The sequence below is a fragment of the Myxine glutinosa genome, chromosome 4, assembly GCF_964187855.1.
Source record: "Myxine glutinosa chromosome 4, kmMyxGlut1.1, whole genome shotgun sequence".
Lineage (NCBI taxonomy): Eukaryota > Metazoa > Chordata > Myxini > Myxiniformes > Myxinidae > Myxine > Myxine glutinosa.
In genome coordinates this window covers 95,260,895-95,278,004 of record NC_136264.1, presented here as the reverse complement: position 1 = coordinate 95,278,004, position 17,110 = coordinate 95,260,895, and the positions used below count along the sequence as shown (strand labels likewise).

The 17,110-nt window shown below is 46.4% G+C and overlaps 1 protein-coding gene across 2 annotated transcripts in view; it reads left to right on the top strand.

Annotated features, from left to right (window-relative positions):
• PRKCD (protein kinase C delta) overlaps positions 1-17,110 on the top strand; it is a 114,062-nt gene that overhangs the window by 24,539 nt on the left and 72,413 nt on the right. For both annotated transcript variants that reach the window (XM_068112996.2, XM_078776185.1), the window contains 2 exons: positions 15,744-15,804; positions 16,801-16,951. In XM_068112996.2, coding sequence (XP_067969097.2) covers positions 15,744-15,804; positions 16,801-16,951 — 212 coding nt within the window. The remainder of the gene's footprint in view (positions 1-15,743; positions 15,805-16,800; positions 16,952-17,110) is intronic.

Genomic DNA, 17,110 nt, shown 5'->3' with positions numbered 1-17,110 from the left:
GCGACCAAGCCCATTTATCGAGACCCCGGCCGAGGGTCCGGAGGCTTAGCATGACGGCCCTCCATATAATCCCATTGAAGCGTTCGATCTGCCCATTCGCCTGGGGTCTGTACGGTGTGGTGTAACTCGAAGCAACATTATTTTGGAGCAAATAACCTCTCACCTCCTGAGACAGGAACACCGCACCCCGATCGGTATGCACGTAGGCCGGATACCCAAACATAGAAAACAAATTCTGCAGGCACCGTATGACCGTGGCGGCCGTCATATCCCCGCACATGTAAGCAAAAGGGAATCGCGAGTACTCATCAACAATAGTGAGCAGATAACGAGAGTTGCTCGACTCCGGCAGCGGTCCTTTGAAATCCATTGCCAATCTCTCCCACGGTCTAGTAGCCCTAACCAGCGTCCCCATGGGAGGGTTGTAAAAATGCGGTTTGAGTTCCGCACATATAGCGCAGTCACGGCAGATCCGGCGGATGTCCTCAATCGAGTATGGCAGATTACCACTACGCACAAAATGAGCGAAACGCGCCACCCCTGGATGACACATAGTGTCGTGCAAAGCGCGCAGTCCCTCCAAAGTTACGATCCCTGCGCACGTAGCCGGCCTTGATAAGGCGTCGGCGACCAGGTTATCCTTCCCCGGGCGGTATTTGATGGTGTAGCAGAAGTCGGCGAGTTCGATACGCCAGCGAGTGATTTTCTCATTCTTAATACGTTGAGCATGTAAGGTGTCGTACATGAACGCAACGCTTTGTTGGTCCGTGATGATTTGGAAGCATCGCCCGAGTAAGTACGGTCGCCATCGCCGAATCGACTCGACGATCGCGTACGCTTCCTTTTCGACAGACGAATGCCTCCGCTCAGCGGAGGTGAGAGTCCGCAAAAAGAAAGCCACAGGGCGCCCCCCTTGGGAGAGAGTCGCCGCTATCACATGATCCGAGGCATCACTTTCTAAGACGAAAGATTCGCTCTCGTTGATCGTCGTCACAGCGGCGCCAGCGATGTCGGCCTTAAGGCCCCCGAAGGCCGCCAAGGCGGCCGGGCTCATGGGGAACATGTCGCAGGCCATGAGGGGGCGGAGCTTTGCGGAGAAATTTTGCACCCACTTCGAATAGTGGGCGAACAGCCCGAGAGCGCGCTTCAGCGAAGCCCAATCGCTAGGCGGAGCCATATCGAGCAAAGGTCGCAGACGCTCCTTATCCGGAGAGACTGAGCCATGGGTCACGGTGTACCCCAGAAGATCTATCGTGCGTAGAGAGTAACGACACTTAGCCTCATTCATGGTTAGGCGATACCTCTGCGCGACCTCGAGGCAGCGCTTCAGATTAGCATCGTGATGCCCCTGGTCATACCCACAAACCGTAAGATTGTCCAGATATACAAAGACATCTGTCAAGTTCTCCTTAGTAACGAGGTCGTCCATAGCCCTCTGAAAACAGGAGACCCCATTCGTCACCCCAAAAGGTAGTCGGGTGAACTGGTATAACCTTTGACCCGATTCAAAGGCGGTATAGATGCGATCAGCCCTAGATATGGGGATCTGATGATACGCACTACGCAGATCGAGAGTGCTGTAGACGGAGTACTGGGCAACCTGTCGTACTAGCGCGTCCATCCCCGGTAAGGGGTAGGCGTCCAGCTGTGTAAAGCGATTAACCATCTGTGAGTAGTCGATTACCATGCGCCGGCGATGGGCCTCACTTCGCACCACTAAGACCTGGGCCCGCCACAGCGACCGGCTAGGTTCGATAACACCGTCCTTTAAGAGCTGGGCCGTTTCTTCCGCAATGAATTGCGCGTCTGCTCGTGAGTAGCGCCGCGATTTTACCGCTACAGGAGTGCAGTCAGTGGTCAGGTTGGGGAACAGCGAAAGAGGCTCAATTTCCATTTTCGCGAGTGCACACACAGCAAGCGTGTCCGTCCCTCCGAATTCCATTTCCAAACGTCCATGTCGCTTAAGAAAATCGTGTCCTAACAGAATGTCAGCACATAATGCAGGCAAGACCATGAGATGTACATCGGGAAACATGCGTCCCTTTATCACAAGTTTCAATCGACATTCCCCCTTCATGCTGAGCCTAAGTCCTTGGGAGGCCATGAAGATCCGTCCTGTAGTCCCGAGGACCGGCCACCCATGGTGACGCACCAGCCGCTGATCGACAAAACTATCCGTAGACCCCGTGTCGACTAGGGCCCGCGCAAAAATGCCTTCGACCAAGAGCGGAACAATGGCCTGATCAGGGCCAGAAGATCCGGCAGGTATTGTGCCGTCCGAGCGAGAAGATGCGATCGCATCGCACGAAGATCCCACACCAGCTGCAGTTTTCCGGGTATTTGAGGAGCCTCCTGAGGGCCCCCGTGCCAAACGCATAATTGGTCGTGCCGGAGCAAGAGCGTGTAGTTCGTACGAGCTGCCGTCGGATGGCGCTCGTGTCACGTGCAGCGTTTACTGCAAAACAGGAGGAGCTTTCAAAGCAGAAGCTTGTCGTTTGTTTGAGGAGGGCGTTCAAACGCCAGTCAAGGTCGGTCGCTCCGTGGCCGGTCGTGTTCGCGCCATTTGTTTTGGCGGCCCGATGTATCTCACCAAGGACGTGCGTGCAGCCAGGGGCCCGCGAGGAGGAGGACCGCTCATCAAAGCCGGGTGAGGCGCCCCGCTCTGTGCTCGGTCCGTTGGCTCAGCGATAAGCCCATTCAAGGTCGTGCGAGCTCGTGTGCTTCGCGCGGTCTTCTTGCAGACTTTTGCAAAATGTCCTTTAGTAGAACACAAATGGCATATGGCTTCCCGAGCCGGACACGCCAACCTGGGGTGCTGTCGATTGCCACAGAAGTAATACGTCGCGTTTCGTTCAGGCCTTGGCCTGGCTGCTGTAGCTGCTGCCAGGCCGGAATCCGAGTCCACCTCGGGAGTGGCCAGGGGCTCGGCCGTAGTCGAGTCCGCACCCGTATCCTCGGCGGTAGCCCTCTCCGGTCGCGCGAGTTGAGTAGTCCCCGCAACGACCCGTGCGTGGTCATAAGCGGTAGATTGTTCCCGGGCCTCGGTGTAAACGTTGGCCACCCGTAGTGCCTCCGCGAACGTCAGGTCAGCTGTCTCCAAAAGTCTGAGTCTCAGATTTGTAGAGCTGATCCCAGAGACCAAAGCGTCTCGGACAAGATCGTCCTGGACTTGCTCGTGTGTCCGTACCTCTTGAGCACTGTCCGCGAGGAGGTGTCGCAGCTCCTGGGCGAAGCGATCAATCGACTCGGTTGGCTGTTGACGCCGCGTTGCGAGCAGATGCCTGTTGTACACCATGCTCCGTTTCTTAATGTAAAGTCGCTTTAGTTCTGCCACGGCGGCGTCGTACGTCGTACGTCATACATCGTGCGATGCTCGTGTAGACGCGGTGTTCGACTTTGGTTTGCAGCACAGACAGCTTCGTTTCAGCGGTGGGAACGGCATCCTGGGCGCCGAACTGGTTCTCCAGCGTTTTGAGCCAGTGAGTTAACTCCGAGCCCGAATCCTCAGCTTGTGGGTCGGCGCCGAGTGTCGGTACATTGATCATCTTGTGTCCCACCATTTCCGTAGATCTTAATTGTGATTAAATGTCGTGGAAATCAATCAGGTCCACAACTTTGTCCCATAGGTTGGTTTAATCACAATTAGATCTCTGACATCATCCTGTAAAAATACAATCATGCAATAGATATCAGGATCTTGGCATCATACAGAAAGGACCGATAATAATAGTCAAAGCAAGCGAGTCTAGCATATATGTGCGGGTACGTACCATTCAAGACTACAGGACTACATGTCATAGTAAATGTCACAGGAGTGGCTCAGCGTCGCGGATGTCCCAGGTCTTATAGACGCCCCTCAGTGGCTTAAGCGAGTATCACTCCTGGGTTCAACTTTGGTATAATTTCACTACAATTAATATAACATATCCACTACGACCTTTAGATCCTGTTTAAAAAATACACCCCACATGCTTAACAGTTGTATATTAATACCAGGTCTGAGACCCATGGTATTGAATCTGAGTCTGCATCAGGAAATATTGAGTCTGACTGTAGAGGACTCACTCGTGTTACATCACCAATGCTTAGGACTGCTTCTGGGTGTGTGTTCATCTATATTATTGTCACATGGATGCCCCCCACATCAACCTCTTCGGAGCAACTGCAGTGGTGTCGAGACGAAACGCACTGACGTCATTTGCCTCGAAGATGGCCGGCTTAAGGCTGAATTTGACACGGAACTCCGGAGGGAGCGGTAGTAGGTGCTCCACAATATGACGAGCTCATCTCAACATGCTCTATCTCCCTAATTATCTCAATTTAATTTTTCTCCCAGGGGTTATCAATCATACCACACTGGTTTGCGTGCAAAGGATGGCATGCCTTTGTAAAATAAGTAAAAACTATTTAGCACAAGATGATGGAAACGGAAATTCCAGATGGCGATTCACAATAAATAATCACAATACGTAAACGGCAGAGAAAATAACTGAAAAAGGGAGAGGGGGAGGAGGAGGATGACGAGAGGGAGGATGATTAGGAACAATGTGATCTGGAAGAGAAGCTGGTTAATAAGATAGAGGAGGTGCGATTTATACCAACTGAAGAAAGACCATAGCTAATTTGACTACATAATGATAATCGCATGAAAGCATTAATCATCAGAACAAACAAATCTTTTAAAAACACCAAAATTAGCCCACCTGAAAGAAATTAACATTGTGAATTTTGCAGCAGCACTGCTCATTTAGGTTAAAGTAAAAACAAAGCACCACAGGAACAGAACAGGTTCCTCAAAACAGTACAGCCAGGGCCGGCGCCAGACTATTTTGCGCCCAAAGCAAGGCCAGCTACTTGCATCCCCCCCCCCCTCCCCTGCCCAAATAGTTTTTTGCCAACTTCGATTATTAAAAACAGATGTTTTGTTGAAAAAATAAAAAGTAGAAAACTTGAAACTGCTAAATTTATTTTAAATTGCAAGAATAAGTACTGTAAGATGCCAACAGCACCAACATTAAAGGCACAATATCCATTAATATGGCAGTGGCCCTGTTATCCCACGCTTTGGGGCAAATGGGCTTTCACTTTTAAAAATATGACATGACATGTGGTTTGCAATGCAAAATAAAGAAAGTGGTCCCAACGTCAGTTTCAAACAGGATGTGACTTATGCCACGAAGCGTACATGCTCAAAATTAATCACTTACACTATTATGAACAATGAACTATTATATTTTCCTTTTATTATGTTTTTTCTTAAAACAATAATTTGTATAAAACTGTGACCCTTTAAGGTTCAGTAATGCGCTCCTCTGATGTCTGCACCCTAAGCGGCTGCCTAGTTGGCCTAATGGTAGCGCCGGCCCTGGGTACAGCTATTCCAAAGAGGAAATCAAAGCCCAAAACTAAAGAGGAGAATCCCAAAAATTAAAAACAAATAGAAAGTTGAAGGCAAAAGCCTCGAGGTTGCAAGGTTGCTGAAGACAAACTGAAAATCGAAATGATAGCTAGGATAATTTAAAAAAAAAGTATGATGAAGCAAACACCAGGAGAGAACAAGGCCAGATGTATGAAAACAACCCGAAAATATTCTACTGTGAACTGGGGAAAAGGAAGCAAAATGTGTCATCCCCTCCTGAAAAAGATGAACTGGAATGATTCTGGAAAGGAATTTATGAAGATCGAAAATAACACAATAGGGAGGCGGAATGGATCAGAAACCTGGAAGAGAAGAAGCAACATCTCGAGGAAATGTCCCCGGCAATAATTGATGAAGAAAAGAAAAGACAACAACTTGCAAATATAGTAAACCTCAAAAGCCCTAGCCCAGATGGATTCCCTAACTTCTGGTTAAAGCAATTTGATGCTCTCCACGTTCATTACGCTCAAGCATTCCATGAACTTATCCAAGGGAATCAGGAAATGGATGAATGGCTCACAGAAGGTAGCACCTTCCTCATCCCAAAATATGAAGAGACCCAACTACCCCACAAATACCGGCCAATAACCTGTCTACCACAACATACAAACTTTTAACAGGAATCGTCACAAACAATGTACTACCACCTAATTCAAGGAGGCCTAGAGGCAGAACATAAGGGATGCAAGAGAGGGTGTTACGGAACAATAGACCACCAATGACAAAACAAGGCCATACTCGAAAATTTAAATAAGACAACTAGTGGGGCGGCTTAGCCCAAATATTCAAAAGAATTGTGCATTTTGTGAAACAAGCACCAAATTTGGCACAAATGTACATTAATATGTTGCGAACATTTTCAGATATTGGGCCACTTGAAATTCCGTAATTTTTTTTTTCAAATTTTTTCAAATTTCGTAATTTCAAATTTTTCGGGTGACACCGTCACAATTTCGGTCTTCGAGGCCGGCCGATAGGCAAAGTGTGACCGGAAGGGACGAGGTTCTCCTGACCACGTGGCCCTCGATCTGGGAAGCGAGGGGCGTTCCATTAGTGGACGCGCCCCTCACGCCCGACTTTTGGGCGGCCCCGGCAGGCCGTTTGTTTTGACGTTCCGTGACAGGCCCCGCACCCCCACCTCCGGGCCGACCGGAAGCTTGTGCTGAGTACATCATACCTGAACAACTCAGTGAGGCAGAACACAGCAGTGCACACCAGGGTGACCCCTTCAGTGCATAAACCAATTAACCTGTCCACTGCAGGGCATATAGAAATGAAGTTATTTTCTGCATATAATAATAATATAAGTTCAGTTCTATATAACAATTTCTGTTATCACCACTACCACTACAACTACCACTACTACAAGCTTTGTCTGGAATTTTGTGGACTAACAGACAAACAGACATACAGACAAGCTGGGATCAAAACATTACCTCCTTCCACCATTGAGTGTAGAGGTAAACATCATGGAAATTATATCATGCCCTAGATTTAATTCATGCTTACCCGTGTATTTGCTTCACTGGTTCACAAGGTCTTTTGCATACATGTAATTCAGACTCTCGTCTTCATTGCTGACCACACAATGTTCGCAACATATTAATGTACATTTGTGCCAAATTTGGTGCTTGTATCACAAAATGCACAATTCTTTTGAATATTTGGGCTAAGCCGCCCCACTATATCGGCCGGCCTCGAAGACCGAAATTGTGACGGTGTCACCCGAAAAATTTGAAATTACGAAATTTGAAAAAATTTGAAAAAAAAAATTACGGAATTTCAAGTGGCCCAATATCTGAAAATGTTCGCAACATATTAATGTACATTTTTGCCAAATTTGGTGCTTGTATCACAAAATGCACAACAGGTTTGCTATGCTGCTACACTAAACAACAGGCATTTAATGGCAATTTTCCCTGCTAGAGCGGGGGTTAGCCTTGCGAGCCCCATGACAATCTTCTCCATTTTGCCCTATTTTCTGCATCTCCCCTTGCCCGCATTTCTTCTTCCACCACCTTCAGCCAAGTCTTTCTCGGTCTTCGCCGTCCTCTACTTCCTTCTACATTCATTTCCATCACTCTTCTCACCCAGTCACTTTCATTCTTCCTCAACACATAACCAAACAATCTCAACCTGTTTCTCTTCAGAGCATCCATCACAGCCTCCATTCCCATCATCTTTCGCAATTCATAATTTGTCTTCCTCTCTCTCAACAAAACTCCACACATCCACCGAACCATTCGGATTTCCACCCTTTCCAGCCTTCGATGCTGCTCTATGTTAATTACCCATATCTCGCTCCCATAAATCATAACACTTCTCACACATGCAGCATACATCTTTCCCTTCAGCTTCAACGACACTCCCCTCCTCGTCAGCACGCCACTCGGTTCCCGAAACTTCTTCCATGTACATCTCACTCGAGCAACCGTTGCCGAGTCTGATCCACCTTCTCCATGCAGCATGTCTCCGAGGTAGCAAAATGTTTTCACACCTTCCAGCTTCACGCCTTCTCCAAGATCCAACAACATTTCCTCCATCTGCAGTTCCCTCTGTGCACACCTTACACTTGAATGTAGCTGCCACACTGGTTTATGACCCACTCAGACCACTACATTTTTGATGAACCCACTCACGTCTGTCGTTCCTCTTCCTGGCATAAATCCAAACTGCATTTCGTCGATCTTCACTTTCTTCCTTATACTCTTCCCCAACACCCTTTCTAATAACCTAATTATTTTCTAATTTCTTTTTCCTAAATTTTTCCTAATTTTTTCCTAATTTTCTAATTTCCTAATTTCTTTCTAATTATTTTCTAATAAAATAATAACTTTCTAATAAATTTCTAATAACCCTTTCTAATCTTTCTTCCCCAACACCTTCATTCCATGCGCTAATAACTTTCTCGCTCTATACGAGCCACTGTTCAGAGGGTCACCTTTCCCCTTGTATAGAGGGACGACGGTACTCAGTTCCCAATCCACTGGAATGCGGCCTTCTTTCACCACCAGATTACCGATCTCTGTCATTCTCTTCACACCCCAACTTCCCGCTGTCTTCAACATATCTCCCACAACTCCCGTCGGTCCTCCCACTTTTCTACTCTTCATTTCTTTTATCGCTTCCTCAACTTTCTTCTCAGTTATCTTCTCTGCCGGTCCTAAAACTGGGTTACTCTCTATGTTGCCATCCCATTCATTCTCCACATTCAACAGCATTTCCATATATCTCTTTCATCTTCCTTTAATTCCATCTGGGTCCACAACGATTTGTCCCACTTCATCCTTCAAGCAACTCACCCCTATCACATTGCACCTCTCTTTCGCTATCTGCTTTGCAATCCTGAATACCGCTCTGTGACCCTCTTCCGGATCCAGGCGTTCTCTGAACATTTTTCTATATGCCTCCTGCGCCTTTGCTACCTCTTTTTCTGTATGCCTCCTGCGCCTTTGCTACCTCTTTGTTTGCAGCCTTCTTGGCTGCCTTATAACTTTCATGCTCTGCCCCTTCTGCCCCTGTACTCTTTGCCTTCTGCCACTCCTTGAACTTATTCCTCTTCTCGTCAATCCTCTATCCAACTTCATCATCCCACCACGATGTTTCTGACTGCCTCGGTGGTCCTTTCGTCCATCCACATGTTACGAATTCCGGGTTTATGGGGGTTACAATTCAGGTCATTTCTTATTAATGTATATTCTATTAAAGGTTGTTGTGATTAAAGGGTCAGGAGCCCTACTGGGAAAAACGAGACCGGAAACGGGATCATAAAGAAGAGGAGGAGGAGAAGAAAGGGCGGCCATCTTAAGCTTCGAGAGCTCCGACGCGAGCGGAGGCGATCGTTACCTACTTTGGAACGGAGTTGGAAAAGCCCGTCTGGCGAGAGGAGTTACCTGCGCGGGGTGATTGATTGCCGGTTACGTGTCAAGGTGCCGTGTGGTCCTGGAAGGAACCAAGCGCCCGGCGCTGTTCGCCTCGACGCCTACGAGGGCGTGTACGGGTCGCACCTTGGGCCTGGCGCGCGAAAGAGATTGGAAGGAGACGGTTGAGAGTTGAGACTGCAGCTCGAGACCGAGCCGCCGAACGTGAAGGACAAGGGAACCGTGCCTCTGTGAACCGAAGTCCGCGCGTCAGGAGAGCGCCAGATTACTGCGGAACCTGCGAAGTCGGGTATCCTCGCTGAGGTTGTCGGGTATCCTCACTCCCCGCCCCGGATTGGAATCGGACATAGATTCCCCGATCGCTGGATCGACTCGACGTCACCTGGGAGGCGTGCAGGAATCGGACATTGCTTCCCCGATCGCTGGATCGACTCGACGTCACCTGGGAGGCGTGCAGAGACATTGGGGGGCAAGGGCCGTGAGTGTTGCCAACACTGTTGTGGGTTAAGGTGGCGCCACCTATACTATAGATAAGGATTGTATGGAAGTGCTGTAAACGCATTGTGATTCCTGTGCGGGATTTGGGAATATATTGGGGTTTGTTCGTAACCCTTGGTGTGGACTCGTTATTGATTGACTTATTTTCACCCAAGGACCATACATCTTTCTGCCGGGGCTCCCCTCGAGGTTGACCCCGTAACACACATACCTCACCAATTGCTCCCAACAGGCCATCTTTCATTGACATCCAATCACTTTCAAGCTCAACTACATCATCCTCTACCCTACTCAGCCTCTCTTTTAATGCCTCCCACTTCTTTCAACCTCCACACTTTCATTCTCGCTTGGTACTTCACCTGCCGAGCTCTCCTCGCACCTTTGACCCTTATGTCGCAGACAACCAAGTGGTGCTGTGAAACAGCCACCTCCCCTGGGGATAACCTTTGTGTCTCGGAGGTTCCCCCTATCTCGCCTACGCACCATCAGGAAGTCGACGGTTGTTGTCGACCCACCTGACGTGTATGTAACAAGCTTATTATCCTCTTTCTGGAACTGAGTATGGCAAATCAACAAACCAGCTCCATCAGCAAACTCCAAAATCCTTTCACCTTCTCCATTCCTCACACCAGATAAGTAACCCACATGGACTCCCTCAAAACCGTCTATACTCCTTCCCACATGTCCATTTAAGTCTCCTCCTACCACAACAACTTCCTCATCTATCATGTTTTCCATCAGCTTCTCTATCGCACACCAAAACTGATCCTTCTCTTCATCGCTCCGACCGACCTGCGGGGCATATCCCGAGATGACATTCACCGAAAGCTTTCCAATAATCATTTTCACCATCATCAACCTTTCAGTCACTCTCGTGACCCTCACCATACTGTCTACAAACTCCTCAGAAAACAGGATACCAACACCATGTAAGCCTTCCAGGCACCCTTGCCACACAAACATGTATTTCTGTCCCTGCCTATCCTTCACCATTCTCACACCACTTTCCTTCCATCTCGTCTCCTGCACACAACAGATGTCCACTCTTCTTCTGACCAATACTTCCACCACTTCTCCTGATCTCCCTGTCATTGTCCCTACAGTCCATGTCCCAAACCTCAGAAACCGATCTCCACATGGGGCATCAGACGTTTCGTCGTCATAAATCGAGTCATTTCCTCCCTTGTTTCGATTGGGTTCCCCACCTTGATTTTTGACAAGAGGGGGGGTGAGTACAGGGTACTTCGGGCTGTACCCTGCCCATATGTAATTGTAATTGTCACTAGCCGAAACCCGTGGAACATCCACGGAAGGGAGGATGTGGTGTATGGATAGAGTGTACCATTATGGATGGCATAGGGGAGCGCTCATGGGATCTTCTTCTTCCGTTGAGCTCCAATTTTTTCTCTTTAAGTTAAGTCCAAGCAGTCCTCTCTGTTCGAAGTGCTCAGGCCATGCCTTCCCGCTCTCATACTTTTATTTCCGTTCGGTGTAGAAAGAGATTGACATATCGTTCGTCTGTTTTCAGCTCATTATCTTTAAGCTTCCTTACGTCTCGCCACCTGCTACACCTCTCTGAGTTACGAGGATTTATGCAACGCACCCCGAGTATCGCAACGTCACTCCATTTAACTTTATTAAAATGACGATAAAGACGTTTCCTTATATATCCTAATTTAAAATGTTCAAGGGAATAAAAAGACCATTTGGTTCACACCACCCATGTTCACACCACTCGACTGTCCAATCAGTGGACGGCTCGCTTCGCCTTCGCCCAGCAGACGCCAATACGATGGCGTCGTAAGATGGCGTCGTATCGGCAGTTAATCGGATGCTTTTGGGCCCCAACGTCGGCTAATTCCGATTTTTCGAGTATGGCTGTACGTGATAAACAAAGAGCGCGGTTCGTAGATCGTAAATCCATGAGTGCCGTGGGCATTGGGCCACTGGGTGCGGCGTAAAAGGGATAACAAATTCGAGTCCTTACAGTATTATTATATAGATGGTTTCCTTTTTGAGACGATGTTTTATGGCCGGATGTCCTTCCTGACGCCAACCCTTTTATTCGCCTCTTCCGACACGCAGGGGTACAGTGTACCTATTCTAAGCCAGGGAACACACCGGTTTAGAATTGGTACAATATAGGTACCGGTTTAGAATCGGTTTAGAAAATTTCAATAAGAGAAGAACCAGAACCAAATTGTCCACAGCATGGACAGACTATTAAAAAAGCTTTTGACAGTGTCCCACATACAAGATAAATCCCCAAATAATCAAGCTGACTGAGAAAGCCATGTATCTGTGGAAAACCACACGAATACTGCAGCACTCAGAAGGAAAGATTGAAATACCAAGAGTAAAGTTACAACACGAGATCTTCCATGGAGACCGCCTTTCCCTCCTCCTGTTTTGCCTGACCCTGAATCCACGAAGTAACCTCATTAATGAGCAAGGACACGGATACACCCTAACATTCAATAAAATAACGTCCAAAGAAACAAGATGGGTGACACATCTACTGTGCATGGATGATTTAAAAGTTTTTGCACCGAACGATAAAAAATTGGCAGAACAACTGAAATGAATAAAAAGGTTCTTTGACGACATTCAAATTCTGGTCAACAACATTCTGTCAACAACGACAACATTTTGGTCAGGTGAGTCTTTTGGAACTGCCGCTAGGAACATGTAACCCAGTGCTACCTGCCGCGTGGTTGGGTTGTCGGTGACTAAACCGACACAACTCACTGGCTTTGCTAGTGGGGAGGTTGACTTGTGACACCCTGCCAGGACAAAAAACAATACCTGACAAAAGGTGGATGAGCTCCCGTAGGGAGCCAATGGTCATCCAATATGGAGATGGTGTCTGCTAAAAAAACACCCATCTGGTTTGGACCGGTTCAAGGCATACCAAAGACTTTAAAAATTGTCACTGATCTATGCATAATACCCCATAATATCAAACTGCAAATTTTTTTATTTTTTTTTAAGCCCAGAGTATCCCAGGAAGTGACAGTAATGGCAGCACTTCCCCCAAATACCAGCAGATATATAGTGACAACTGGGAGAAAGACAAAAGAGCAATGAAATATAAAAGAGTTGGGCAGAGTGGGTACAGCAAAGAAGGGTCACTGGCATGGCTAAGAAGAGGTCAGCTCAACTGGGATGGAGAACGAATCATTATAAATGCCCAAGATCAAGGACACTACATAAATGGCTTTAAGAAGATGGCAGGACTGAGTCAATCGACAAGGGACAAGTGTAGTTTCTTCAAGGTAGAAATAGAAAGCACGAGTCACCTCCTGTGTTCATATGAAAAGAAACTCATGCCAGAGCAGCTGTACACACAAAGGCACTACAAGGTATGTAGAGTAATTCTCTGGCACATCTACAGAAATTTAATTATCCCAGTTCCACAAAACTCATGGAAACATGAACCAAAAGCAATCATTGAAAACAAGGACATATTGCTCATGTACGACGTGATGATCCCATCCAGCGTGATCATAGAAAATAAAGCACTGCAACCGGACATAGGACTCAGAGACAAAAAGGAAAATAAGGTGTAGCATATGCGACAGCGACGAAATGATTAGATTTTGGTGAAGATCAGGATTCGGATCCAGCTACAAGAAGTTTTGAAGTGATTCTTCACCATTCTGCATAGTATGAATTACCTGTACTTGAAATATGATAACTGATAGTTTTGCCTGCGTTCATTCTCAGTGCAAACAAACTGTCTAGCCGCGCTGCTTGACCGAGCCGCATTTTCACTGCATGACATAAAATGCTCACTGGCAACCTGGCAGCAGGAAGCACTCGTACCTCCACAAAGCCGTGCTAAGGTTATTGAAAGCGATGGAAGAGCCTCTTGCTTTTAGTTAAATCCTAGTGTGCAGATGGAAGGGCCTAGGAAATGGCAGTCAACTTTAAGAAAAAGGCCACATATTGAGCTGGTGATTCTCCATTTTCTGGTCTCCTTCCTCCTTATTAGTCCCCTCTTGGTTTCACTGGAGGGGACTATAGGTTTGCCTCCGTCTGTCGATCCCACCTGTTGTTTTCAGACTTTTTCGCATTCCCTTTAACATATTCAACTCAAACTTGGTACATGTCTTTATTAGGATAAGTTACAGAACTAGTTCGAGTTTCAGGGCGTTTTGTCAATTTTTCACAGCGTTATGCCCTTTTTCAACTTCGAAAATATCAAATCGATAGGGGCCATGTATTGCAAAGCAATTCTTGCTCTTGTTTCTACTTGCTATTCCACTCTATTTGCTCTGGAGCACTTGTGCATTCTTGTCTGCACATTCCATTTCATCCCTATCGGTATGTTGAGCTCCTCTCTGCCATTTAGCTCTTCCATGGGCCTCGACCAATCTGTTTAAAGAATATCTTACTATAATTCACCAAATGTCTGTCTGTCCGTTCGAAGGTACCGAAAAACTGCTGAACCGATCGCAAAGATATTTTGGGTGGATAATCCTGGGATCCCCAGGAGTAAAATAGACTATTTAGTTTTGCCAATTTCAGCTTTGGTCTCCAGAATTCTCAGGTTTGGACTCCCGCATAACATTCGCGTTTGCATGACGTTCATTGTGACGTCTTCTTACATCGAGCAACGGTACCCGCCCTATGGGCGGGGCTTCAATTGGGAGGCCCAAATGAAAAGGCGAAATATCAGAAATTGAAGGCTTTTTTTCTTTTAAACGATTTATATAAACATCCGTTAAATCTCGATCGGTGCAGTCGTTTGCGTGGCGCCCGGGAAGATAACGTCATGCGGGAGCAAGTATCAGCAGGATGTGGCAGTGTGGGAGTCCACGTTTGCACCGATCGCTGCACCGTGTGCCGCACAAACGGCTGCACCGATCGCTGCACCATGTGCCGCACAAACGACTGCACCGATCGCTGCAAGGCTGCATCGATCGGATGTGGCATGAAGGAGGATCAGATCTAACAGATCGCTGTCTCCATCGATCTTGCCAAGGCCGTAACACCTATCGGCTCAAAATCCTTTTAACTGTTGATTTGGTACAGTTACACGTATCGGGAATTTGGTACACGTATCGGGAGTACATGCGACATAGCGATTGTGAACACTATTATCGATCACGATTCACGATCACGATCATCACGATCATAGTGTTAGTGTATTGATCACGATTTGAAACACGACGGAATAATATTTACCGATAAGAACAGTGATGTGGCTTTTATTGAAATTCTAAAGATACTGTTTAGATTTTGATGATTTGCGTGTGATATGATTCAACGGATGTTTATATGAATCGTTTAAAATAAAAAATAAAAGCCTTCAATTTCTAATATTTTGCCATCGCCAAATGCAGATTCGCCACGGTCCCACGATCGATGTTTCTCGACATGAACGTACCCGTTTGTTTGCGAACGGGTACGTTTTTCATGGAAGTCCTTCACGAACTTGCTGTCCATGTCTGACGTGCGACTGAAGGTGCTACAGGAATGTGGAATTTATTGGTTTCATGCTTTCGCATTCACCGTATCTGCATTGCCTGTTTGCTTCTGGCCTCCCACCCGTGCGTAGCACGGGTATTTCTCTAGTATAAAATAATAGAAGTAGCTGATAAATGAATTCTGATTAGGTATAGCACTGTTTCTGCAGAGAAGTGGTGAACTGATTGGCTAATGCTTATATTGGTGTATGGGGAGGGAGAGGGTAGTCTTGTGTGATTCTTCATGTTTATGAAAGGTTATTGGGATTGAGATGGTCTCTTCAAGTACGTGCAGACAAGTGTTTGACAGCAGATTAGTTGTTAAAATCTTACTTTATGTGATCCTAGAGCTAGAATTTACAAACGCACTAAGAGGTGAAATGCTTTATTTGTTGGTAACCAGGATTTAAAACTCCCTCACCTCCCACCTCCCCACCCCTCCCTCACCTCCCACCTCCCCAACCCCATCCACAGTTGGACATGAACCCTCAGGGAAGGCTGCACATCCTAGTGAGATATTTTCTGGAGGAAGCTGGTATGTACAAAATAAGATGCTTGTGGATATGATCACACATAGTTTCTTGTTTGGCTTCATGCACATTTTTGGCCACATTAACCTGTGCATACATAAATTAAATTAGTGATGTACAATTAGAAACTACATTTTCAATTAAAATGCGGTTTTCCAAATGACCTGGGTTTGATTCCTGGTCTGGGCATGTAATTTTTCCACATATATCAATTTAATTATTTAATCCTGTTCATTAATCGAATCAATTAAATTACTATTCTTCAACTTTGACTGTTTTTTTTTTTTAAGGAATATATTTTCCTTTTTTGTATACAATGTCGAGGCTCGTGGAGGAGCTAGAACACAGAATGAAAAGAACAGTAGAATGAGGGTTGGAGGGAGTGGTGAGAAACGCACAAACAGCAGGATTGAGGGACAAAATAGAGGGAGACTTGCAGAAAAAGGGATGTGGTGAAGAATGAGAGCAAAGGGGAGGACACAGGAGGCATTGCATTACCAAACAAAAGGTCTACATAGGCCTCATTGGCACATTCATCTAATTGGCTTTCACTGAAGGCTACAGTTTGCCAGCTGTTGGCTTGTTTGGTGTTCCCATCTGAGCACTTAGCTCCTACAGGAGTAGGTATCCCAGGCTCAAATCTCATATCCCATGTTGATTTATCTACAAATGTCCTTGTAATTGTTGCACAATTATAGTGGCGTCTGTTATAATGCCATTACTCTGCTCGTTCTATCATGTATGAAGTCCTCCGTGAGCCTTGGATTGTCGTAAAAAGATCAAAAACTGACTTCAATTAATGATCCTCGCCTTCTCTTATGCCTACATCGGCCCACCAATGAAAACAAAACGGAAGTGTTTATTTTAATTTAAAAAATCATCAGCAATGTACCAAATTAAATAAATGACATACGCATCTCTAATTTTTGTTTCAATTACAATTACTCGTGTAGCTTTTCAGCTCGGTGTAACCACAAATGTTTCAATGTTTTTGTTTTTAGATAGTTCAAAACCCGCCGAAGATGAAATGACTTTGACTAAGCGGCGCGGTGCTGTCAAGTTGCCAAAGGTACACCATGTTTGTGGCCATGAATTCTGCGCCATATTCTTTCCACAGCCAACCTTTTGCTCCGTATGCGGTGAATTTGTCTGGTGAGTATTCCCGAACAACTCTATTATCATCATCATTGTTGTTGTTTAATAACACGCTATTGCGAAACACTGCCTCATCACAGATAATGGATTCACAAACGAGTTTAGTTTGCAGAAAGGAAGGGCTTGCTAAGGGTCAGATTAAGGATGCAAAAGCCA